The sequence below is a fragment of the Rhizopus delemar genome, genomic scaffold (assembly GCF_000149305.1).
Source record: "Rhizopus delemar RA 99-880 supercont3.15 genomic scaffold, whole genome shotgun sequence".
Lineage (NCBI taxonomy): Eukaryota > Fungi > Mucoromycota > Mucoromycetes > Mucorales > Rhizopodaceae > Rhizopus > Rhizopus delemar.
In genome coordinates this window covers 519,054-539,329 of record NW_027137841.1, presented here as the reverse complement: position 1 = coordinate 539,329, position 20,276 = coordinate 519,054, and the positions used below count along the sequence as shown (strand labels likewise).

Sequence of the window (20,276 nt, the reverse complement as noted above, 5' to 3'; positions counted from 1 at the left end):
AAGGAGCATCAGGATTTGGCAATGGTTGACTGACAACCTATTTTTTACTTTAATGAAACCCAGATCAACGTATAGGGCTTTGATGGTGATGATCACTATCGGAAAAGGCCAAGTGACTCTTTTTCAACATCATGACCTGGATTTTGTAATCCACCATGAAGCTAGCAAATTGATGTCCTAGTGTTGTATAACCTCTGAAGGACCAGGATATGCTTGCTAGATTTACGATGGAAAGTTGTACTCGGGTGTTTACCAGCATATTTTGAACACTACGCTTCGTGATACGATGAAGTACTACAATATCGACTGGTCCAACATTTACTTTTAGCATGACAATGACCCAAAGCACAAGGAATAATTTACAATGGCCTAGTTATGTAGTAGCCAAGAGAGCTATATTAACGATTGACCAACTCGGAGCCACGACTTAAATTCAATCGAGCACGTATGGCATCAATTGAAGTTGAAACTCAACTATTACGAACAGAGAGCAAAGAACACGGATGTGCTTTGGGAACAAGTTGAGGAAATATGAATTGACTTCAATAAATAACTTTGTCAAAGACATGTAGATAATATTTCGGAAAGAACTCAAGAGATTATTAATAGAAAAAGAGGACCAACCTGATGTATCCATTATTCATAACTCGATATGAAAACAGTATTAATAAGCTACATGTAAATGTATCCAATAGACAAGCTACAGGTTAATTCGGATAATCTTCATTAAGGATAAGATGCTGCGTAATTGCACGGTTAAACTATATTAAATCCAGGAACTAAATCACAGTCAGCCGCAGTCAATCATATACGAGTATTCTATGACAAATATAACAATAGAAGAACACGTAACCCTTATCTATTTGTCATCAGCTATATCATACTCATTAATTATTAATCCATGACATGAAATATTATCCGTGTATGAAAAGTATAAATAGAGTACAATTTTCTTATTAAATAAAACAATCTCTTTATCGAGTCTCGTCCTCTCTTGTTCCTTTTTATTCTTGGATAAATCATTTTTTTTGACGAATTCTCTTTACTCTATTACTACTACACTATTCTCAAACATGTCTATCAACTCTAACCTTTTGGCTTCCAACGAAGAAATTCTTTTTTCTGAAAGTGATCCAGCTTTCATTGGTCCTCGACTTGAAAAATCTACCATGGTTAATGGGGTGGAACTCTCTAGTCATGATTCGCCCATTTCTAATACAGAAGACATAGAGATGGAAGAAGTAGAAGCCGGGGCACCCATTTCCCCACTTGCTGGTGTCAAGATCAGTGGCGCAGCACCACCTTCTCAGGTCTTAGGTGGTCGTAATTTAACGGCTACCATTCAGACTTTGACGAAACAGGTTGAGCAAGTTGCTGCGGCTATTACTAGTCAAGAGCTTACGGGAAAGCAACTGGCTAACCTTTCTCGTGAATACACCACCAAGTCCACCATCTTGGCCTCCTTGTTGGGCCTGCAAGCAAAACTGGCTAATAACTTGGCTATACAGACCAATGGCTCTGCCATTAACGGTTCTAACAGTCAACCCACGGTAGTCCCTCAAAACTTACCTTTGTTTCAATATACTGGTAATGTGGAGAACTCGGCCTTGCCTGTCTATAAAGACATTGCTGAGTGTATCCGACGTTTTGAGGACATCCTCTTTGCGTATCGTTTGGATGTACAGGTGCATTGGCAGCGCCTCATCCCTTTCTCACTTACCCATCCCCAGCGTTCATGGTATGATGAATTACGGGTAAAGAAGAACTTATCTTGGGCCACATTCAAGGAGCAATTAACCTTGAAATACGGCATCGAATCCACTGAGGCTCAAGCTCACGCCTCAAGAGAGCTGTTAACCATCAGCATGCAACCTGATGAATCTATGGAAAAATACACTGACCGCTTCTTGAAGCTCAAGCGTGAAGCCACACCCGTAGCTGATGATTTTTTGGCTATCTTGTTCGTGAACTCCCTTCCTGGCAGCCTCCAAAATCATGTCAATATGGCCATCGTCAGTCTGGACCAGGAGGCAAAAAATGATATCAACCTCCTTTCAAGTATCGCAAGAAAGTTTCATACGAAACAACAGACCTTGCCCAATACGTCAACCAGAAAGTTCAATAACCAACCCTCTCAAGTCAACGGGTTGAACCCTCCCAGTGGTATTCATAAAAGAGACCACCGTACGGATGGAAGGACTTGTGTTATCCATGGAAAGTGCAACCACACAACTGATCGTTGTAAGAAGGCTCAGGAACTGGGTATAACTGGCAGCATGAACAAAGAGACGTTTAGTAAGCGTTGCTTTAAGTGCAACGCTCCTTTTACTAGGGAGCATTTAAATGTTTGCCCTAAAAGGAATCAACCTCTTTCCGCTGGTTCTGCCTCCTCCTCCTCTACTGCACCTACCATAACCCGAGCATTCCGCTCACTTCAGTTGACTGGCAGTGAAGATGTACCAATGGGTACAAAAGCTTCTAAGTACAACCCTGCCAACCAACAAGACCACGATGAAGAACAGGATCTTGACGATGAAGCCGTCAAGGACATCCACTACTACTCATCACTATGTAAGTTGCAACCGTTTAATACAAAACTTCACAGTTTTAATAACAAACGTACTGATTCCTTTTTTGTACCCATCACTATAGAAAATGTCCGTACTTGGGCCTTGGTTGATACTGGGTGTAATACTTCTACGATCTCTCCTGACCTAGCAAAAATCATAAACGTTAGAACTTTTCCTGTTTCAGGAAAATTACAATTAGCTAGTTTGAATACCTTGGTACCTAGAACTGCTATTACAGATCAAATAAAAGTATTTTATAACGGAATCAATGTCTTGCATAAATTTGAAATTTTTAAGTTTGATAAAGATATACCTATTTGTATTGGTACAGATCTTATGCCTAAGTTAAACATTAACTTGACAGGTTTAGCTGTTACGTGGGATAGTCCTAATATCTCTACAATACCTGATCCAATAGACCCTTCACCTATCAAACCTAACAAGTCACCCGCTGGCACTCACCAACAGCGTGAACAACTTATGGACGCATTACAGCCATATTTGAGCGCTAATGCTAAGATCCCTAGCACATCTGCATGTCCTCTACCTGAAGCGATAGTTCGCTTGGAAACTGAGCCAGGTAAAACGACTTATAGACGACAGTATCCTATTGCACTGTCAATCCAGCCTAAAGTACAAGAACAGGTTGATAAATGGTTAGCAGATGGCGTGATTGAAATAGCCCCTCCTAATACTGCATTTAACTCTCCTTTGTTGACTGTACGTAAGAAGGACGCTAATGGTAATTATAGTGACGATATACGGGTATGTATAGACCCCAGACATATCAATGCAATACTCATTAAAGATCGTACCGACCGCTTTCAATTACCATTGATAGCTGAGTTGCATCAAAAAATGAGTGCTGCTACGCTATTCACAGTACTTGACCTCAAACAAGCTTTTCATCGTCTACCTCTAGCTGAAGAGCATAGAGCACTCACAGCTTTCACATTTAACGGTCAACAATATCAATTCTGTAGAGCACCATTCGGTTTGACCCCCATACCAAATCACTTCCAACGTGTGCTAACTACTCTCTTACATGACTTGCCATACGTAACATGTTTCATTGATGATTTAACTATCGGTACTGGACCCGATATTGAGGAACATATCAAATGCGTAACTACGGTCATCGAACGACTTACATCAGCTAAATTCATTCTTAACGTTGATAAATGTCATTTTATGCAAACTTCTGTAAACATCCTGGGCTTCACTATTAGCCACAATAGTCTCTCACTGGATAGCAGAAAGGTTGCAAACGCTTTAGCGTGGCCAATACCAAAGACTGGAAAAGATATACAACGCTTTCTAGGTCTCGCTAATTATTTTCGAAGTCATCTCCCAAATTTCTCTACCATGACCGCACCGTTAGATAAACTACGTAATGAAGGTTCATTGGAACACATTTGGACTGACAAATATCTACAGGCTTTTCGAAATATACAGACAGCCTTATCTAATGCTCCTGTTTTGTCTATACCTGACATGCGTCATGAATTACAGCTAGCTACAGATGCTAGCAACACAGGAATTGGCGGTGTACTTTATCAAATTATCGACGATAAAACTCGCTATATTGGATTCGCAGCAAGAGCACTGTCGAAGTCAGAAATGAACTACTCGACAACTAAACGAGAGCTGTTAGCCATCTGTTATCTTTTTGAAAGATTTCACAAGTGGTTGTATGGATCTCATTTCACGCTGTATACTGATCATAAAAGTTTGGTTTATCTTGGCACACAAAACATTCCTAATCCCATGATGCTGAATTGGTTCGAAACTATTTTCAACTATACATTCAGAGTAATCCATCGTCCAGGAATTGAAAATGTGTTGCCGGATTCACTTTCTCGTCTTTTTTCAGACTATACGGAAAAAAGACTGGGGGGAGATAGTAATCCTCAGCAACTTTCCATAAAAAATAAAATTACAAAGTCACAGAACAAACGTACTACAGAAAACAGTACAAATATAAAACAAAGAGCTGTACAACTAGTAGACTACATGACACCACCAGAAGAAGAACGTCATAACCTATTATTAAAGGCACATCTACTTGGACACTTTGGGGCTGATGCTATTGTAAAGACAATCCACAATGATAATTTGCACTGGATTAATATTAAAAAAGATGCATTACAGCTCGTATCCAATTGTCCTGAATGTCAACAATTTAATATTGGCAAACACGGATATCACCCTCCCCGTAGTATTCTACCAGAGGGTCCTTTTGATCACGTCTGTATTGACCTTGGTACTCTGAACGTTACATCAACAGAAGGACACAATTTCATTTTAGTTCTAGTTGATCTTTTTACAAGATTTACAATTCTAAGACCATTAATGGATAAAACTGCAGTATCCATAGCTAATGAACTTAGAGATATCTTTTGCACTTTTGGTTGGCCCAAAAAACTTAGTTCAGATAACGGTACAGAATTCACTAATGAAATATTTAATTCATTAATGGAAACCTGTGGTATTGACCATAGACTTTCACTGCCTTATAACCCATTGGGTAATTCGACTAACGAATCGTTTGTTGGAATAGCCAAATGAGCTCTTGTTAAAAGATTACAAGGCAAGAAAGACGAGTGGAATCTTTTCCTTCCTAGTATTCAATATGCTATGAATTGTAAATATTCTAGATTACATCATTCCAGACCATTTGTGCTTATGTATAATAGGCAACAAAATGAATTCCAGGATTATTCTAATACACAATCCTCAATACCTAACTCTAGTCAGCAATATGCTAAAGCACTAGAAAATAAACTAGACAATATGAACAACATAGTAATCCCTGCTATACGTAACCGTATTATGACTACTCAAAGAATTGACAACGAGTATTTTACAAAGAAACACCGCATTGTACATCAACAATTTCCTACTAATAGCGAAGTTATGATAAAAAATGTGAATAGAAATAGTAAAACTGACCCAAGGTACGAGGGGCCCTTTGTCGTACATGGAGTCACAAAAAATGGTAGCTACATTTTGACGGATAAGACAGGTGCATTATTATCGCGCGACGTACCTACTTCGCACATCAAACTTATCTCTGCAGACAACGTTGTTAATAATCGCGCTGACCAACAACAGTACGATGTGCAGGCAATTATCCAACATAAAGGAAATAACACTAGCAATTATAAATACCTAGTAAGATGGAAAGGTTATCCTCCAGAATATGTTACCTGGGAACCTGCCTCAAGTTTTGATGACATGAGTATGATAGAACAGTACTGGGCAAGACGTAACGTCAATAATAACATTGGCAAACGTAAACGCTCATCTCATACTAATTTGCCAACCAAGACTAATAATCTTAACAAAAGAAGCAAGACAAAGTAACGAGCTGAATATGGTCTTTTCCCATTACTTTTTTTCCTAAACAGGTTTTTATGGGTTTTTATCGATTATATACCAGAAGAGCATGCTCTCTCTTTTCTCTACACTTACGTCTTTAATATGAACAGCCTAAGCAATCATATTAGATATAATCCATGTACTCTTCGTTATTCATGATGTTCATCGGTTGTTCCAACCTGGAAGGGGGCAATGATGTATCCATCATTCATAACTCGATATGAAAACAGTATTAATAAGCTACATGTAAAATATATCCAATAGACAAGCTACAGGTTAATTCGGATAATCTTCAATAAGGATAAGATGCTGCGTAATTGCACGGTTAAACTACATTAAATCCAGGAACTAAATCACAGTCAGCCGCAGTCAATCATATACGAGTATTCTATGACAAATATAACAATAGAAGAACACGTAACCCTTATCTATTTGTCATCAGCTATATCATACTCATTAATTATTAATCCATGACATGAAATACTATCCGTGTATGAAAAGTATAAATAGAGTACAATTTTCTTATTAAATAAAACAATCTCTTTATCGAGTCTCGTCCTCTCTTGTTCCTTTTTATTCTTGGATAAATCACAACCAAATATTAATAAATAAATTCATTCCGTTGAAATTTTCATTTTTTCAAATTTTCAAATTGCGCATCTCATACTTCCTTCAATACTTATCCAATAGGGCTTAAACTCTTTCGGATTTCTCAAGACATGTAGAAGATTTACTATGTGGGAACAGAGGCAGTTTGTACCATTGTAACAGGATATGCGCTATAAAAACCAAGAAAAATGGATTCCTTGCAGCAGTTTTTTGACCTACTGTATATGAATATTTTCTTTTTTTCTTTTTAGCTTTTCTTATTTTTTTGACTTCTTTCATTTTTCAACTTTTTTCATATTTCACTTTTGCTTCGTGTGACCTCTTTATTCACTTCTATTGTCACAACAATTTAGTGAATCCGGAGTAAAATTATGACACGCCCGATGGGGGGCTCGAACCCCCGACATTGAGATTAAAAGTCTCACGCTCTACCAACTGAGCTAACCGGGCCTTGGTTCTATTGATAGGTGACTGGTAAATCTGGCTGATAACCTCAACTCGGTTCGGAGATATGTTTATGCGAAGCGCTACGGGAAATATAATTGGCTGAATGGTCTATAGTGGAGAACGGGTATAGTCGACACCAACTGAAGGAGGACCCCTGGGTTGATCAGGTGACCTGCAACTTGCTGGCGGAGCTCAAGTGAATTGATGGCCATATACAGTTGGGGTGCACTTTCCTTTTTTCGTCGGTGAGGTTCTAGGTTTAGCTGGGTGGTTCGATATATATTGGGTGCTTCTTCCGATGACATTCGCTCAGATCATATGTTTTGTTTTCTCTCTTCCGTTTGACGTTTTCTTTTGTCTGATGTTTTATTTTCTTTCCTTATCATCAGTTACCCTCGTCCATGTCCTGATCTGTTTATTTTTTGTTAATGCTACTGATTCTCTGATAATACTTTATGCATTTGCAAAAGTATATAAAGTCTTGTAAATTGTTATTGAATAAAGAAAAAGAATCGACCTATTTTTTTACTTTATTTTTTTATTCTTTCTTTTGAATAATCAAGGTTCCCTTCAATCTTTGTTTATTCACTCGCTCTTATACGTACACTTGCCTTTATCTATTTGGTGTTTCTCTTATTATTCTGGTACCAATTGCTCGAAGTAGGTTTTTTCAGTCGGCCTAGGTTCTCGTTCGAATTGAAGTGAATTAATAGAAAATCAAATAGGCAACTTCAGTGGATATATCTCTACCGTCTTATACAAGTCCTTCAAAAAAGTATATCTTCTCCCTTAGTACATTATCACTATTGTCAATACCTCCATAAAAGAAACCGAACCAACGAGCGGACCTGTACACTGCAAATAATCGTTCCAATTGGATAAAGCATATCGCAAGATTGAACATTTTTTGGTTAACACATATTTATGGCTTTTGGAGAAAATTTTTAACTTTCGCTGTATTGGTTATTTTTGAATTTTGAAAAAAGACTCAGGTGCGAAAAAAATAAAGAAATTGAACAGTATTTTTGTTTTTTTTGTAGGGTAAGTATTCATAAAGTTATTCACGTTTTAAAAAAGTGTCTGTTTTTTTTACAGATGATCTTTTTTTGGAAAGCCTGTTCCCCTCTACTGTTGAAAGACCGATGTCTTCTTTTTTATTTTTGAGGGCAAAAAGCGGAAATCAAAAGCATTTTGCGATTATTTTGTTCAGAAGAATACATATTAGGAAGGCAGCCTGTGGTTTTTAGCTTAGATCATTACAAACGTGTTACAAAACGTAAAAAAATAATCGTGTTTGGGAAAAAAAATGACCTGGTGAAAAAAAAAGTAAGTAAAAAAAAAACTAAGAAAAAAAAACGAGTCTAGCAATAGAAAGTTCATTGTTCAAATGAAAACACTAATCTAACAACAATTACACTTCATAGAAATGCAAATACCTTTACATTATAAAAAAAGAATACGTGTATATTCTAAAAGAATAAAAAATAAAGCTCTGCTAACATTTTGTTACAAGGCAGTTATAATTAACAAATACATACAAAACACTTTTGTTTATCAAGTAAATAGATTGCTTTATTATTTTTTATGACAAATAATATAAAAGAATATATGTTTTTTAAGCTTATACTAGTTCATTACTTACTTTATGTTTGCACATGGGTGTAATTTGCCATTAGCCATTAGCCATTAGAGATGTGAGCAATGGCAAATTTCTTTATCAAAAATAACTTTTCAGCAATAAACAACAATATAAGTTTGATATTCTTATAGTTTTATCGTATTGGAAAGAACAACTTTGCTCATGAGGTTCATGTTCGTCATCCGAATGTGTCCCATTAGGAATTCTTAATGTAAGAAAAAAAAAGAAACCGACATTAGACTTGGTTGCTATTATTTTTTTTTTATAAACTTACATTTGACCAGAACTTGAGCTTTCTTTTTTATCTTTTGTACCTTGAGCATCTAGTGTATTCCATGAAACAAAGCCAGGGAAAAAAAAGGTTTCTTTAAGCACCGACTTTGTTTTTTGAAATTTAACATGTTTATTTTTTTCTATCAGGCACGTTTTCTCTTTCTACCTATTTTTTTGCTATTTCTAAATTTAAAAATTATAAACAATATGAACAACTTCAATGCCACCAAAATTGCTTGCACCTGTTCTGAATGCAGCAGCCAACCCAATGGATACAGAATGCTTGCAAAGAGAACTGTTAGAACTCATGCTCTTATGGATAGATATAGAAATAGAGGTTTTTTTTTATTTTTCAGTGGTAATACAAACGTGCTAATATAAAAAACAAACAAACAATAGAATCGAGAAGAGTATCTGAAGCTAACGACAACGGGGAGGAAACTGTCGACTACTCGTCAGCCATTCCTGAGCCAGTAATTGAAGGTATATTTCAAGCAACAAAGTATTTAATATAAGAAAGATTTTATTTATTGAAATATATTTTCAACTTGTTAGACGGAATGAATGTTGACGAAGAGGAGGGAATGAGTAATGAGCAGCAGCTTCGTCACCTTTTGCTGTTGTTCATTGTGCTTTTCCAAGCAAAGCACCTCTCGATAAACGCCAGTGAAGACTTGTTGGCCTTTCTTTCCTTCTTTGTCCGTTCTCTTGGCCATAGTATGGAGATTCCAACAAAGATCTCTACTGCCCGTACTATGGTCAATTATTCCAAGGCCACCAATGGTTTGTCTCGTTTTCTTGTTTGCTCTGCTTGTCGAAGCGTTTACACTTCTGGAAGCTTGCATTCTCGCTCCTGTGGATATGTACGCTTCCCTAACAACCCTTATCGACAAGCACAACCATGTGGAAATGCTCTTTTTGTAGGCAACAGTTTAAAGCCAGTGCTCGAGTATCCCTACAACTCAATCATTGAGACTCTAAAAAAGTTTCTTATGCGACCCAGCTTTGAACAACAGATTGAGCAATGCAGAAGAAGATCAGTTGATGAAGATGTCATGTTCGACATACAGTAGGTCAAAAAAATGCTGCAAGGAATTGCAAAATTCATGCTTTACAGCTGCTTGTCCATGGATACTGTACCAAACTATCTCAAACTTTGACTGCTTGTGCCACAATAGAAAGAGCATTTATTCGTCAATTTTCGGATATGGGCAATGGTTATTGGTGGAATTTGATACTGCTAAAGGTAGTATTTTAAACATCCGTGATGTATCCATCATTCATAACTCGATATGAAAACAGTATTAATAAGCTACATGTAAAATATATCCAATAGACAAGCTACAGGTTAATTCGGATAATCTTCAATAAGGATAAGATGCTGCGTAATTGCACGGTTAAACTACATTAAATCCAGGAACTAAATCACAGTCAGCCGCAGTCAATCATATACGAGTATTCTATGACAAATATAACAATAGAAGAACACGTAACCCTTATCTATTTGTCATCAGCTATATCATACTCATTAATTATTAATCCATGACATGAAATATTATCCGTGTATGAAAAGTATAAATAGAGTACAATTTTCTTATTAAATAAAACAATCTCTTTATCGAGTCTCGTCCTCTCTTGTTCCTTTTTATTCTTGGATAAAGCAATCCGGTATTTTTTACTTGTTTACATTTGTTTGAAATAATGAATTTTAATACGACCCAAGCGGTTGCCATCACAATTTTTCTCACTTTTGACGTGATTAGAATGCTATCTGTATTTAAGAGTGCTTATAATTCCTTTATGTTAAATTTTATATTCCTTTGTTTAAATTATTTCTCTTTTTTACCCTCTCGTCAATTGCATGCATAAATCACTGTCAGAGGAGAAAGTAAACGATTTCAAACAGACATTAACCGGATCCGCATCAAAATATGATATTGCTAAGGAGACTGGATTACATGAATCAACTGTTAGTAGATACTTTATAACGTTGTTTTCAAGTAGGACAGTGAGCACAGGTGGTGGACCCACAGTAGTCTCCAAAGTGACGAAGCGGTTAATCAAAAGCAAAGTCATGGAATGGGTTCTAAAGGCTTCTAAAGAGGTGTACCGGGAGCTGTTTGGATTTGGCTATGATATCTCATACCAGTCAGAAATTAACGTACTGAAATCAATGGAGTTCCATTTTCTGATAGAAAAAAAGGAGCCATTTCAGACAAAAGTGCATACGTAGCATCAGTTAAAATGGAATAAGGAGCATCAGGATGTGGCAATGGTTGACTGACAACAGATCGTTTACTTTAATGAAACCAAGATCAACGTATAGGGCTTTGATGATGATGATCACTATCGGAAAAGGCCAAGTGACCTTTTTCAACATCATGACCTGGATTTTGTAAGCCACCATGAAGCTAGCAAATTGATGCCCTGGTGTTGTATAACCTCTGAATGACCAGGATATGCTTGCTAAATTCACGATGGAAAGTTGTACTCGGGTGTTTACCAGCATATTTTGAACACTACGCTTCGTGATAGTATGAAGTACTACAATTTCGACTGGTCCAACATTTAGTTTTAGCATGATAATAACACAAAGCACAAGGCATAATCTACAATAGCCTAGTTACAGTGGGTGGAAAAATGGTTCCAATGTTTTTGATTTGCAACTTTAAAGCTTTATATCTTTGGAACTACAAATGGTAACGGCTCACAAAAACATGCATTTTGTAGCGCAATTACAGCTAATATTACTGAAAAAAAATTTTGCGTGTATTGTTACACAATCGGGAAAAAATTAAGACTAAATACAAAAACCAACATTGGAACCATTATTCCACTACAACTGTAGATAAGTTTATTTGTTAATTGGTGGAGCTTCCACCGGAGTTTTTTGGCTAATTATGAGTCATAATATTCCGACTATCGCCGAAAAAGCCTATGTGACTTATAAAATTAATTTATCCCCTGTCAAACATTTTTTTTTTCTTTTTCTTTCTTTATATATCGAAGCTTTAAGGTACCACTACACATATGGTTCGCGCTCTCTCTAAAAACAAGCAAGAAAACATCAAATCGTTGGTTTTACAGAACAAGCCATATTCAGTGATAATGGAACGTATTCCAAACTTAAAAAAATCCACCTTAAGCAGATATGCCAACAAGTTTTCTCCTGGTAGAGTAACAGCAAACCCTGGTAGAAAGGCTGTTTTAAGTGTTACCACCAAGTCTTATATACGTAAGCAGATTGTTAATGGTACCCTCAAGACTGCAAAGTCTGTTCATAAGTACCTAGTATGTATTGGTCACACTATTAGTTACTCAGATACCATTAAGGTTATGAAAAGCATGAACTTCCATGCTAAAATAAAGGTAAAAGAGCCTTTGTTGACTAAGATTCAGAAAGCAAGACGACTAGCATGGGCGGAAGAGCACAAAAACTGGCCAAGCGATGACTGGAGACGTATGGTATTCAGTGACGAAACAAAAGTTAATGTTTACGGCTCAGATGGTTGCAAGTACTATTGGAGTCGACCTGATGATAAACTTCAACCCCATCATCTCGACTTAACAGTTAAAGGAGGGGGTGGTAGCATTATGGTATGGGGTTGTATTACCTATGACGGACCTGGTTATGCATGCTGGATTAGTGAAAGCACAATGAAGGCTTCTGATTACGTCGGAATACTTGGTACAACCCTTATGGACAGCCTTGAGTACTATGGTTACCATCCTCAAGACATCTATTTTCAGCAGGATAACGATCCTAAACATACGTCTAAGCTAGCTAAGCAATGGTTCAAGGACAACAACTTCAAGTGTGATCATACCTTCAACTGGCCTTCACAAAGTCCAGATCTAAACCCAATAGAGCACATCTGGCACCACCTTAAGCTCAAGTTAAGTGCCTATGATACTAGGGCAAAAGGTGTGCATGAATTATGGAATCGTGTTGAAAAAGAATGGTCTACTTTTACAGCAGAAGACTGTAGGAGATACATAAATAGTATGCCAGATCGTTGTAGGGCTGTAATTGCTGCGAAAGGCGGTCATACAAGATATTAATAAAATAATGCACATAGTGGAAAAATGGTTCCAATGTTGGTTTTTGTATTTAATCTTAATTTTTTCCCGATTGTGTAACAGTACAAGCAAAATTTTTTTTCAGTAATATTAGCTGTAATTGCGCTACAAAATGCATGTTTTTGTGAGCCGTTACCATTTGTAGTTCCAAAGATATAAAGCTTTAAAGTTGCAAATCAAAAACATTGGAACCATTTTTCCACCCACTGTATGTAGTCACCAAGAGAGCTATGTTAACTATTGGCCAGCTTAGATCCCCGACTTAAATTCAATCGAGCACGTAGGTCATCAATTGAAGTTGAAATTCAACTATTACGAATATAGAGCAAAGAACACAGATGTGCTTTGGGAACGAGTTGAGGAAATATGAATTGACTTCAATAAATAACTTTGCCAAAGATATGTAGATAACATTTCGGAAAAACTCAAGAGATTATTAATAGAAAAGGAGGACCAACTAAATATTTATAAATAAGTTTATTCCGTTAAAATTTTCATTTTTTCAAATTTTCAAATTGCGCGCTCCTTACTTCCTTTAATACTTGTCCAATAGGGCTTAAACTCTTTCAAATTTTGCACGACATGTAGGAAATTTACTATGTGGGAAGAGAGGCAGTTTGAGCCATTGTAACAGGATGTGCGCTACAAAAACCGAGAAAAATGGATTCCTTGCAGCATTTTTTTGACCTACTGTATATGATGGCAGAGTTTGGAATCAGCTTGTGGATTCAAACGGGCAAGTTTTTACCAGTCAGCCAAGATCATTGATGGTATCATTGAATGTGGATTGGTTCCAGCCAAGTGACAATATGAAACATTCTAGTGGTGCCATTTACCTTGCAATTAACAACTTGCCAAGAAATACGCGCATGAAGTTTTCCAATATCATTTTGGTAGGCGTTATTCCTGGACCCCACGAACCAAATGATGATCAAATCCAAAACTTCTTGAAGCCATTGGTTGATGAATTGCTTGTGCTGTACAACGGTGTTGTAATGCCCACTTACCAAAATTCTAACGGAGAAGTAGTTCGTGTGGCATTAATGTCAATCAACTGTGACATGCCTGCAGCAAGAAAAGTAGCTGGATACATGGGCACCATGGCTACTAAAGCATGTAACAAGTGCTCAGCTGCTTATGGTCGTTTGTCAACTGGTACAGTGCTTCACAAAACCCTTCAAGTGTTTTGGTTTTTTTCGTTTTTTGCTTGTCACCGAGCATTAAGTACAACAATTGGTAGCATGCCATACCTCATTTGAAAGCCACGGTGATAGGGTACTTGGATGATGTTTAAACTCCCAGTTTCATGTAATGACCGCGGAGTAATAGCATTTTAAAAACAGGCACACACTTGAAGGGTTTTGTGGGATTTTTATTTTAAAACAATTAATATTTAGTATGACCTCCTTTTGCATTGTAAACTGCTTTAATACGTTCAGGCATACTTTCTACGAGATTTTGGAACTCATTTTGAGTAATTGACTCCCAAACGCTCTCTACTCTTGACCATAACTCAAGCATTCCGTCAGGCTGCTTTTCATACTGCAATAAACGACTTTTCAGGATTGACCAAAGATTCTCAATAGGTTTTAAGTCTGGAGAGTGAGAAGGCCATCTTAAGACAGTAATATTACTGTTGTGCAGCCACTCAGAGACTTTTTTAGCACCATGGATACTAGCATTGTCTTGCTGGAATATAATATCTTCGTTTTGAAGCTCAGGACAATTGGCACTTCAGGCCACGATGGATAAATCATAATATTTAAAGTTCAATCGGCGCTATAACTACATTCCAAATACCGAAATATATACTTTTGGACATTGCGCATCGATTGGTACCATTTTCGTTTTCCAATTCCGACTATTTGTTGTAGATATCTGCGTTTGAAAATAGGCGGTATGCAATCCTTTTGGGCACGCTCTATATCAATGACTTCTTCACAGATTTTAATATAATTTTGAACATTTGTGTAACTATATGCTCCAACAATAGACTTTATAAGCTTGCTAAAATATCTGTTTTTGATGAAGAGAAATATGTTAAAAACAGCAATAAAAAAATAAAAATGTCGGAGATTGTGGTGGAGATTTTGCACAAGTATTTTTATCAGGTAGAGCTTATAGTATGCAAATTTGTATTAGAAACAATCGAATAGAAACAATTTTATATGACCCTTCATTTTATAACATATCCGCACTTTTTCTATGATTGCGGAGCGAATATTTGCTTTCACACCCCGAGGCTTTGGGAAATAACTTATCCAATAGTATGCTCTATTGGGTATAAGTTTGAATGGGATCTGAAAAATTGAATTTTGGAGCTCATTTGGCACTGTAAGCATCTGGTTTCCTCAGCTTGCCCTCATTTACTTTTGTGAAGGATTAGCAATCGCCAGCTCCTTTGTACGTTTCTTGAATTCTAACATTACTGATGTATGGCAGTTATATGAAACATCGATATGACCGCCAAAATTTTTGCGACCGATTTAGGGTTCGTAGCGTATATGCTATAACAAGGATGTCGTAAAAAAACTAATTGTAATTGTTAAGATAATACAAAACAAGAGGTAAAAACAAAAATAAAGAAACAGTTTGTGAACGTTTCGAGTCTGATCTTTATTTCAGTTTAAGTTAAAGTAAAAATTATTCTAATTGAAGGCAGATATTTATATCTTATTGAGTGAATGGCTTGATATCTTGTATTGTAAACGTTCTTCTACTCTTTCTGGTGCTTTATCAAGTGTCATCTCTATTTATGATTATGAAAACTTTTCATTTGTTCTTTTGTATGTCTGTCATAGATTATCTTTTATTCTGGGAATTCCTCACTGAATTGAATAACGTTATTTTACGCGTTATTTCAATTATGTGAAAGATTAGCAATATTCCTGACATTGGATTGGATTTGGTTATTTTAGTTGATACTTCTTCTTATCAAAGAACTCTCATGAATACAATACATATTCTAAAAGAACATGGCTAATTAGAATTGATTGTATAATCTTATTTAAATAAACTTATATTTTATTTTATTTTAATTATGATCTTGTATTAAGACTTACAGTGGGTGGACTAATTGTCCCAGTGTTTCAACGTTTTTTACTTTCGACTCCATAACTCAACCAATCCTTAGGCTAAGCGGCTAGTTCTATGCTCATTAGAAAGGTCGCGGTCCGTACTACATAATATCAAAAACTCGGATTTCGGAGAGTACACATTCTGAGTTAATCAACAATAGAAAAAAAACACCGCACTGGGACAATTTTTCCGTTTGAGCATAAATTTTATTTAATAGCGGGTATGTCCTCCTTTAGCTTTAATAACTGCTTTGCAACGGTCAGACATGCTATCTATATATCGTCTACACTCGTCCACTGTAAAAGTATTCCATTTTTTTTCAATTCTTTCCCATAACTCATGTACACCTTTGGCCTTAGTGTCATATACACTCAGCTTGAGTTTAAGGTGATGCCATACGTGTTCAATAGGGTTTAAATAGGGAATTTGGGCTGGCCAACTATAGATATGTTCACTGTTGAAGTTATTATCCACAAACCATTTGCTTAGCTAGCTTCGAAGTGTGCTTAGGATCTTTATCTTGTTGAAAATAGACATCCTCAGGATTGTATCCATAATACTTTAAGCTGTCCATAAGGGTAGTTTCTAAGATATTTACATAATCCACAGCTTTCATAGTTCCATCATGTATCCAACAAGCATACCCAGGTCCATCGTAAGTGATACAACCCCATACCATAACACTTCCTTGGCCACCTTTTACTGTAAAATCTAAGTGATGAGGCTGCAATGCATCGTCTGGTCGACTCCAGTAATACTTGCAACCGTCTGATCCAAAAACATTGACTTTAGTCTCATCACTAAACACCATACGCCTCCAATCATCGGTTGTTCAGACTTTGTGAGCCATAGCCCATGCTAAACGTCGTTCCTTGTGCTGTTTACTAAGCAGAGGCTTCTTGGCATTAATTTTAGCTCTGAAGTTTATACTTTTAAGAAGTTTTAAGACCCCAGAATAACCAATAGTATACCCCAAACCATTCAGATATTGATGTACTGCTTTGGCTGTCTTGAATTCACCCTTTATTACTTGTCTACAGATGTATGACTAGGTAGTTTCACCAATAGTTGCTCTTCGACCAGGGGCTGCCTTCATTCTGTTTGGAAAGAACTTGTTGGTGCACCTACCTAAAGTGGATTTTTTCAATCCGGAAATGCGTTTCATAACTTGTTCATATGCCATGTTACTAGCCAAGAGCAATTGGATTTGATTTTGAACAGATTTGCTGATAGTACGAGTCATTTGAGGCAAGATAAAGATGAGAAAGTACAGTATAGATAGAGACTAAGAATATTGTAAAAAAAAAAGATAACATAAGGCTATTTATACTTTACACTAAAGGTACGAGTCATAGATTGTCATAGATAAGGTTGGTATGCAAATTCCGGTGATTTATGATTGATAAGAAAGCGATGTTCAGAATGCATTGCAAAATAAGCGGGTAGCGGAAAAATTGTCCCAGTGCGGTGTTTTTTTTCTATTGTTGATTAACTCAGAATGTGTACTCTCCGAAATCCGAGTTTTTGATATTATGTAGTACGGACCGCGACCTTTCTAATGAGCATAGAACTAGCCGCTTAGCCTAAGGATTGGTTGAGTTATGGAGTCGAAAGTAAAAAACGTTGAAACACTGGGACAATTAGTCCACCCACTGTATTAGACACTACGCTTCGTGATACTATGCAGTACTACAACTTCAACTGGTCCAACATTTACTTTTAGCATGATAATGATCCAAAGCACAATGCAAAATCCACAATAGCTTGGTTAGATAACCATCAAGTGCGGTATATTAGCGATTGGCCAGCTCAGAGTCCGGATTTAAATCCAATAGATCACGTATGGCGTAAATTGAAGTTGAAGCCCAGCAGTTACGAATGTTATGTTCTGGCAAGGTAGTTATCAAAATAGCAATAAAACCAAAAGAATACTTTTTGAGACTGAACTTTATATAAGACAATCTTAATTGTTAAAAAGAAAACATCACAAAGTTTACTATTTATATTCTTCTACCAGTTGGCGGGTAAATGAGTAATTATGAACGTAGATCCAAACATTGACATGTTTGATTGAAGAATGATCACTGAATCGATTATGAAAATTTTTAATTCGTTGTTTTTATTGATCTTATTGTTCTTTAACTGATCTGGGACAATTGTCCCGTCTTCATTGAGAGGAAAGATATATTTATATGAAATGCCTCCAGTCAGATCAAAGTTGACTAGGTACCTGATCCATTATTATTCATTTACAGAAATGATGAATAGTAATGATCATGACTTATTTAGTGTTCATGTTTACTTTATAGAATGAATCTAATAGTGATAGTTTTATATAAAAAGAAGAAGAATATATTTTATTTAATAAAAATTTAAATTATTATCTTTTACCAATTTTAATATACTTCTTTTAGTTGTGATTATTCAATGTCCGTTATGATCAGACTCTGTTCTACAACAACGAACGTAGAGCAAAGAATACGGATGAGCTTTGGGAACGAGTGGAAAAAGTATGGAATGGCTTTGACGAAGAACTTTGCCAAAGGTATATCGATAGCATGCCGGCAAGAATTCAAGAGGTTATTAATAAAAAAGAAGGATCAACTAAATATTAATAACTAAATTCATTCCGTTCAAATTTTCGTTTTTCAAATTTTCAAATTGCGCGCCTCATACTTCCTTCAATACTTATCCAGTAGGGCTTAAACTCTTTCGGATTTTTCAAGACATGTAGAAGATTTACTACGTGGGAACAGAGGCAGTTTGTGCCATTGTAACAGGATGTGCGCTACAAAAACCAAGAAAAATGGATTCCTTGCAGCATATTTTTGACCTATTGTAAGTGTAAGAAAAACGGCAAAAAAAAAGAAAGAAAAAGGTATTTTGAGTATTAAAGAGCAAAAAAAAACTTTTTTTGACTGTTTTATTGCTCTGATGAGCAAGATTATACTCTGTTGTTAAAATATTTGAAGCGATTCCACTATTGTACAAATGCAGTCGACATTTGTAAGCGGTCATAGCTCCTTCAAAATTAATTTTATCACTGAATGGTTAGTGCCAACAGGTATCCAATGAGCTACACTTCCCTCAAAGCTTGGAAACCAAAGCTTAGGTTCACGTGTATTGATTGGTTTTGAACTTGTCACGTTTCTTAAAAATTATGCGCACAATTTATTTATATGTTTTGATGGTATAAATAGCAACATACATCTGTCGGCGTGACATATTTTACGCCGACAAAGAGATATGTATATAAAGTACTTTAGGTAAATAGTTTAGTTATCCTGTGCGATAATTTATTAATAAATAGCTGCATATATTTAGCTCGAACAATTTTAGAGCAAAACATATCTAAATTTATATAAAGTTCTGCTAAACTTAAAGTTCACTTCAGTAAAAGAGTTATATGTGTTTTTACGTAAAGTAAATACGTACTTGTACATATTGTGCGGTACAAATATATATGAGGGCGATAGGTTACATGAGCATACTATGTGTGGAAAATAGAATCACACTGAAGGTTGAACTACGAATAAACAAATCAACACTTTAAATTCAAAATAATACTATAGTCTTTATCGTCCTAAAGAGTCTAATCAATCGCCAACTCCAAAAGTAATTAGATCAAAATAAATTGACTGGTTATTACATTGAGTTAAAAAACCGTTTCAGTGTTTTTCCTAAATATGGTTTTGTTACCATTACTATCGATATACTTAGTAAAATTCTTTATTTCATATATCATATGAAAGCACTAGTCCTGATGTATCATACAATATAGAAATAGTATTACTTTTTCAATATTTACTTACTAAACCTTATAAAATTCAGTCGGTGCACTGAAACGGTTTTTTAACTCCATTCAAAAAAACATAAATACTAATAACAGTTATGCAGACTTCATTTTTCACTTATGCAATGTACATGAAGCTAGGAGATAAGTATTCTGCTTTGCATTTATTAAAAAAACAAGTATATAAACACGTTATTTTATTAATAAATGCGTAACAAATTGTTAAGGATACATAAGATTATAGTCACTTTATTTTAGTAAAAGGAATCAAATATGATCCTGAATAATATGCTGACATAACTTGGAATCATTTATAACATTTTTCCCAACACAGATCAATAAAAGACCTTGGATAAGATTTTTATATTAAGCTTTTATTCCATATTAACTTCACATAGTCAAATAA

At 35.9% G+C, this 20,276-nt stretch overlaps 6 protein-coding genes and 1 non-coding gene across 7 annotated transcripts; 4 read left to right on the top strand and 3 right to left on the bottom strand.

Annotated features, from left to right (window-relative positions):
- Positions 1-1,073: 1,073 nt before the first annotated feature.
- Positions 1,074-5,138, top strand: RO3G_14995 (uncharacterized protein; the record flags this gene model as incomplete). Its single annotated transcript, XM_067669579.1, has 2 exons — positions 1,074-3,312; positions 3,412-5,138. The coding sequence occupies 2 exons, from the start codon at positions 1,074-1,076 to the stop codon at positions 5,136-5,138; spliced, it is 3,966 nt and encodes a 1,321-aa protein (XP_067525680.1).
- Positions 5,139-6,937: 1,799 nt separating this feature from the next.
- On the bottom strand, positions 6,938-7,010 carry RO3G_19188. The gene has a single exon. It is a non-coding gene; the product is annotated as a tRNA-Lys (tRNA).
- Positions 7,011-9,503: 2,493 nt separating this feature from the next.
- Positions 9,504-9,992, top strand: RO3G_14994 (uncharacterized protein; the record flags this gene model as incomplete). Its single annotated transcript, XM_067669578.1, has 1 exon — positions 9,504-9,992. The coding sequence occupies one exon, from the start codon at positions 9,504-9,506 to the stop codon at positions 9,990-9,992; it is 489 nt and encodes a 162-aa protein (XP_067525679.1).
- Positions 9,993-11,158: 1,166 nt separating this feature from the next.
- On the bottom strand, positions 11,159-11,500 carry RO3G_14993 (uncharacterized protein; the record flags this gene model as incomplete). The annotated part of the gene is made up of 1 exon (XM_067669577.1): positions 11,159-11,500. One exon carries the CDS (start codon positions 11,498-11,500, stop codon positions 11,159-11,161), a length of 342 nt encoding a protein of 113 aa, XP_067525678.1.
- A 449-nt stretch (positions 11,501-11,949) lies between these two features.
- Positions 11,950-12,981, top strand: RO3G_14992 (uncharacterized protein; the record flags this gene model as incomplete). The annotated part of the gene is made up of 1 exon (XM_067669576.1): positions 11,950-12,981. The coding sequence occupies one exon, from the start codon at positions 11,950-11,952 to the stop codon at positions 12,979-12,981; it is 1,032 nt and encodes a 343-aa protein (XP_067525677.1).
- A 785-nt stretch (positions 12,982-13,766) lies between these two features.
- RO3G_14991 (uncharacterized protein) lies at positions 13,767-14,258 on the top strand (the record flags this gene model as incomplete). Its single annotated transcript, XM_067669575.1, has 1 exon — positions 13,767-14,258. One exon carries the CDS (start codon positions 13,767-13,769, stop codon positions 14,256-14,258), a length of 492 nt encoding a protein of 163 aa, XP_067525676.1.
- A 2,867-nt stretch (positions 14,259-17,125) lies between these two features.
- On the bottom strand, positions 17,126-17,320 carry RO3G_14990 (uncharacterized protein; the record flags this gene model as incomplete). The annotated part of the gene is made up of 1 exon (XM_067669574.1): positions 17,126-17,320. The coding sequence occupies one exon, from the start codon at positions 17,318-17,320 to the stop codon at positions 17,126-17,128; it is 195 nt and encodes a 64-aa protein (XP_067525675.1).
- Between the last annotated feature and the right edge of the window lie 2,956 nt (positions 17,321-20,276).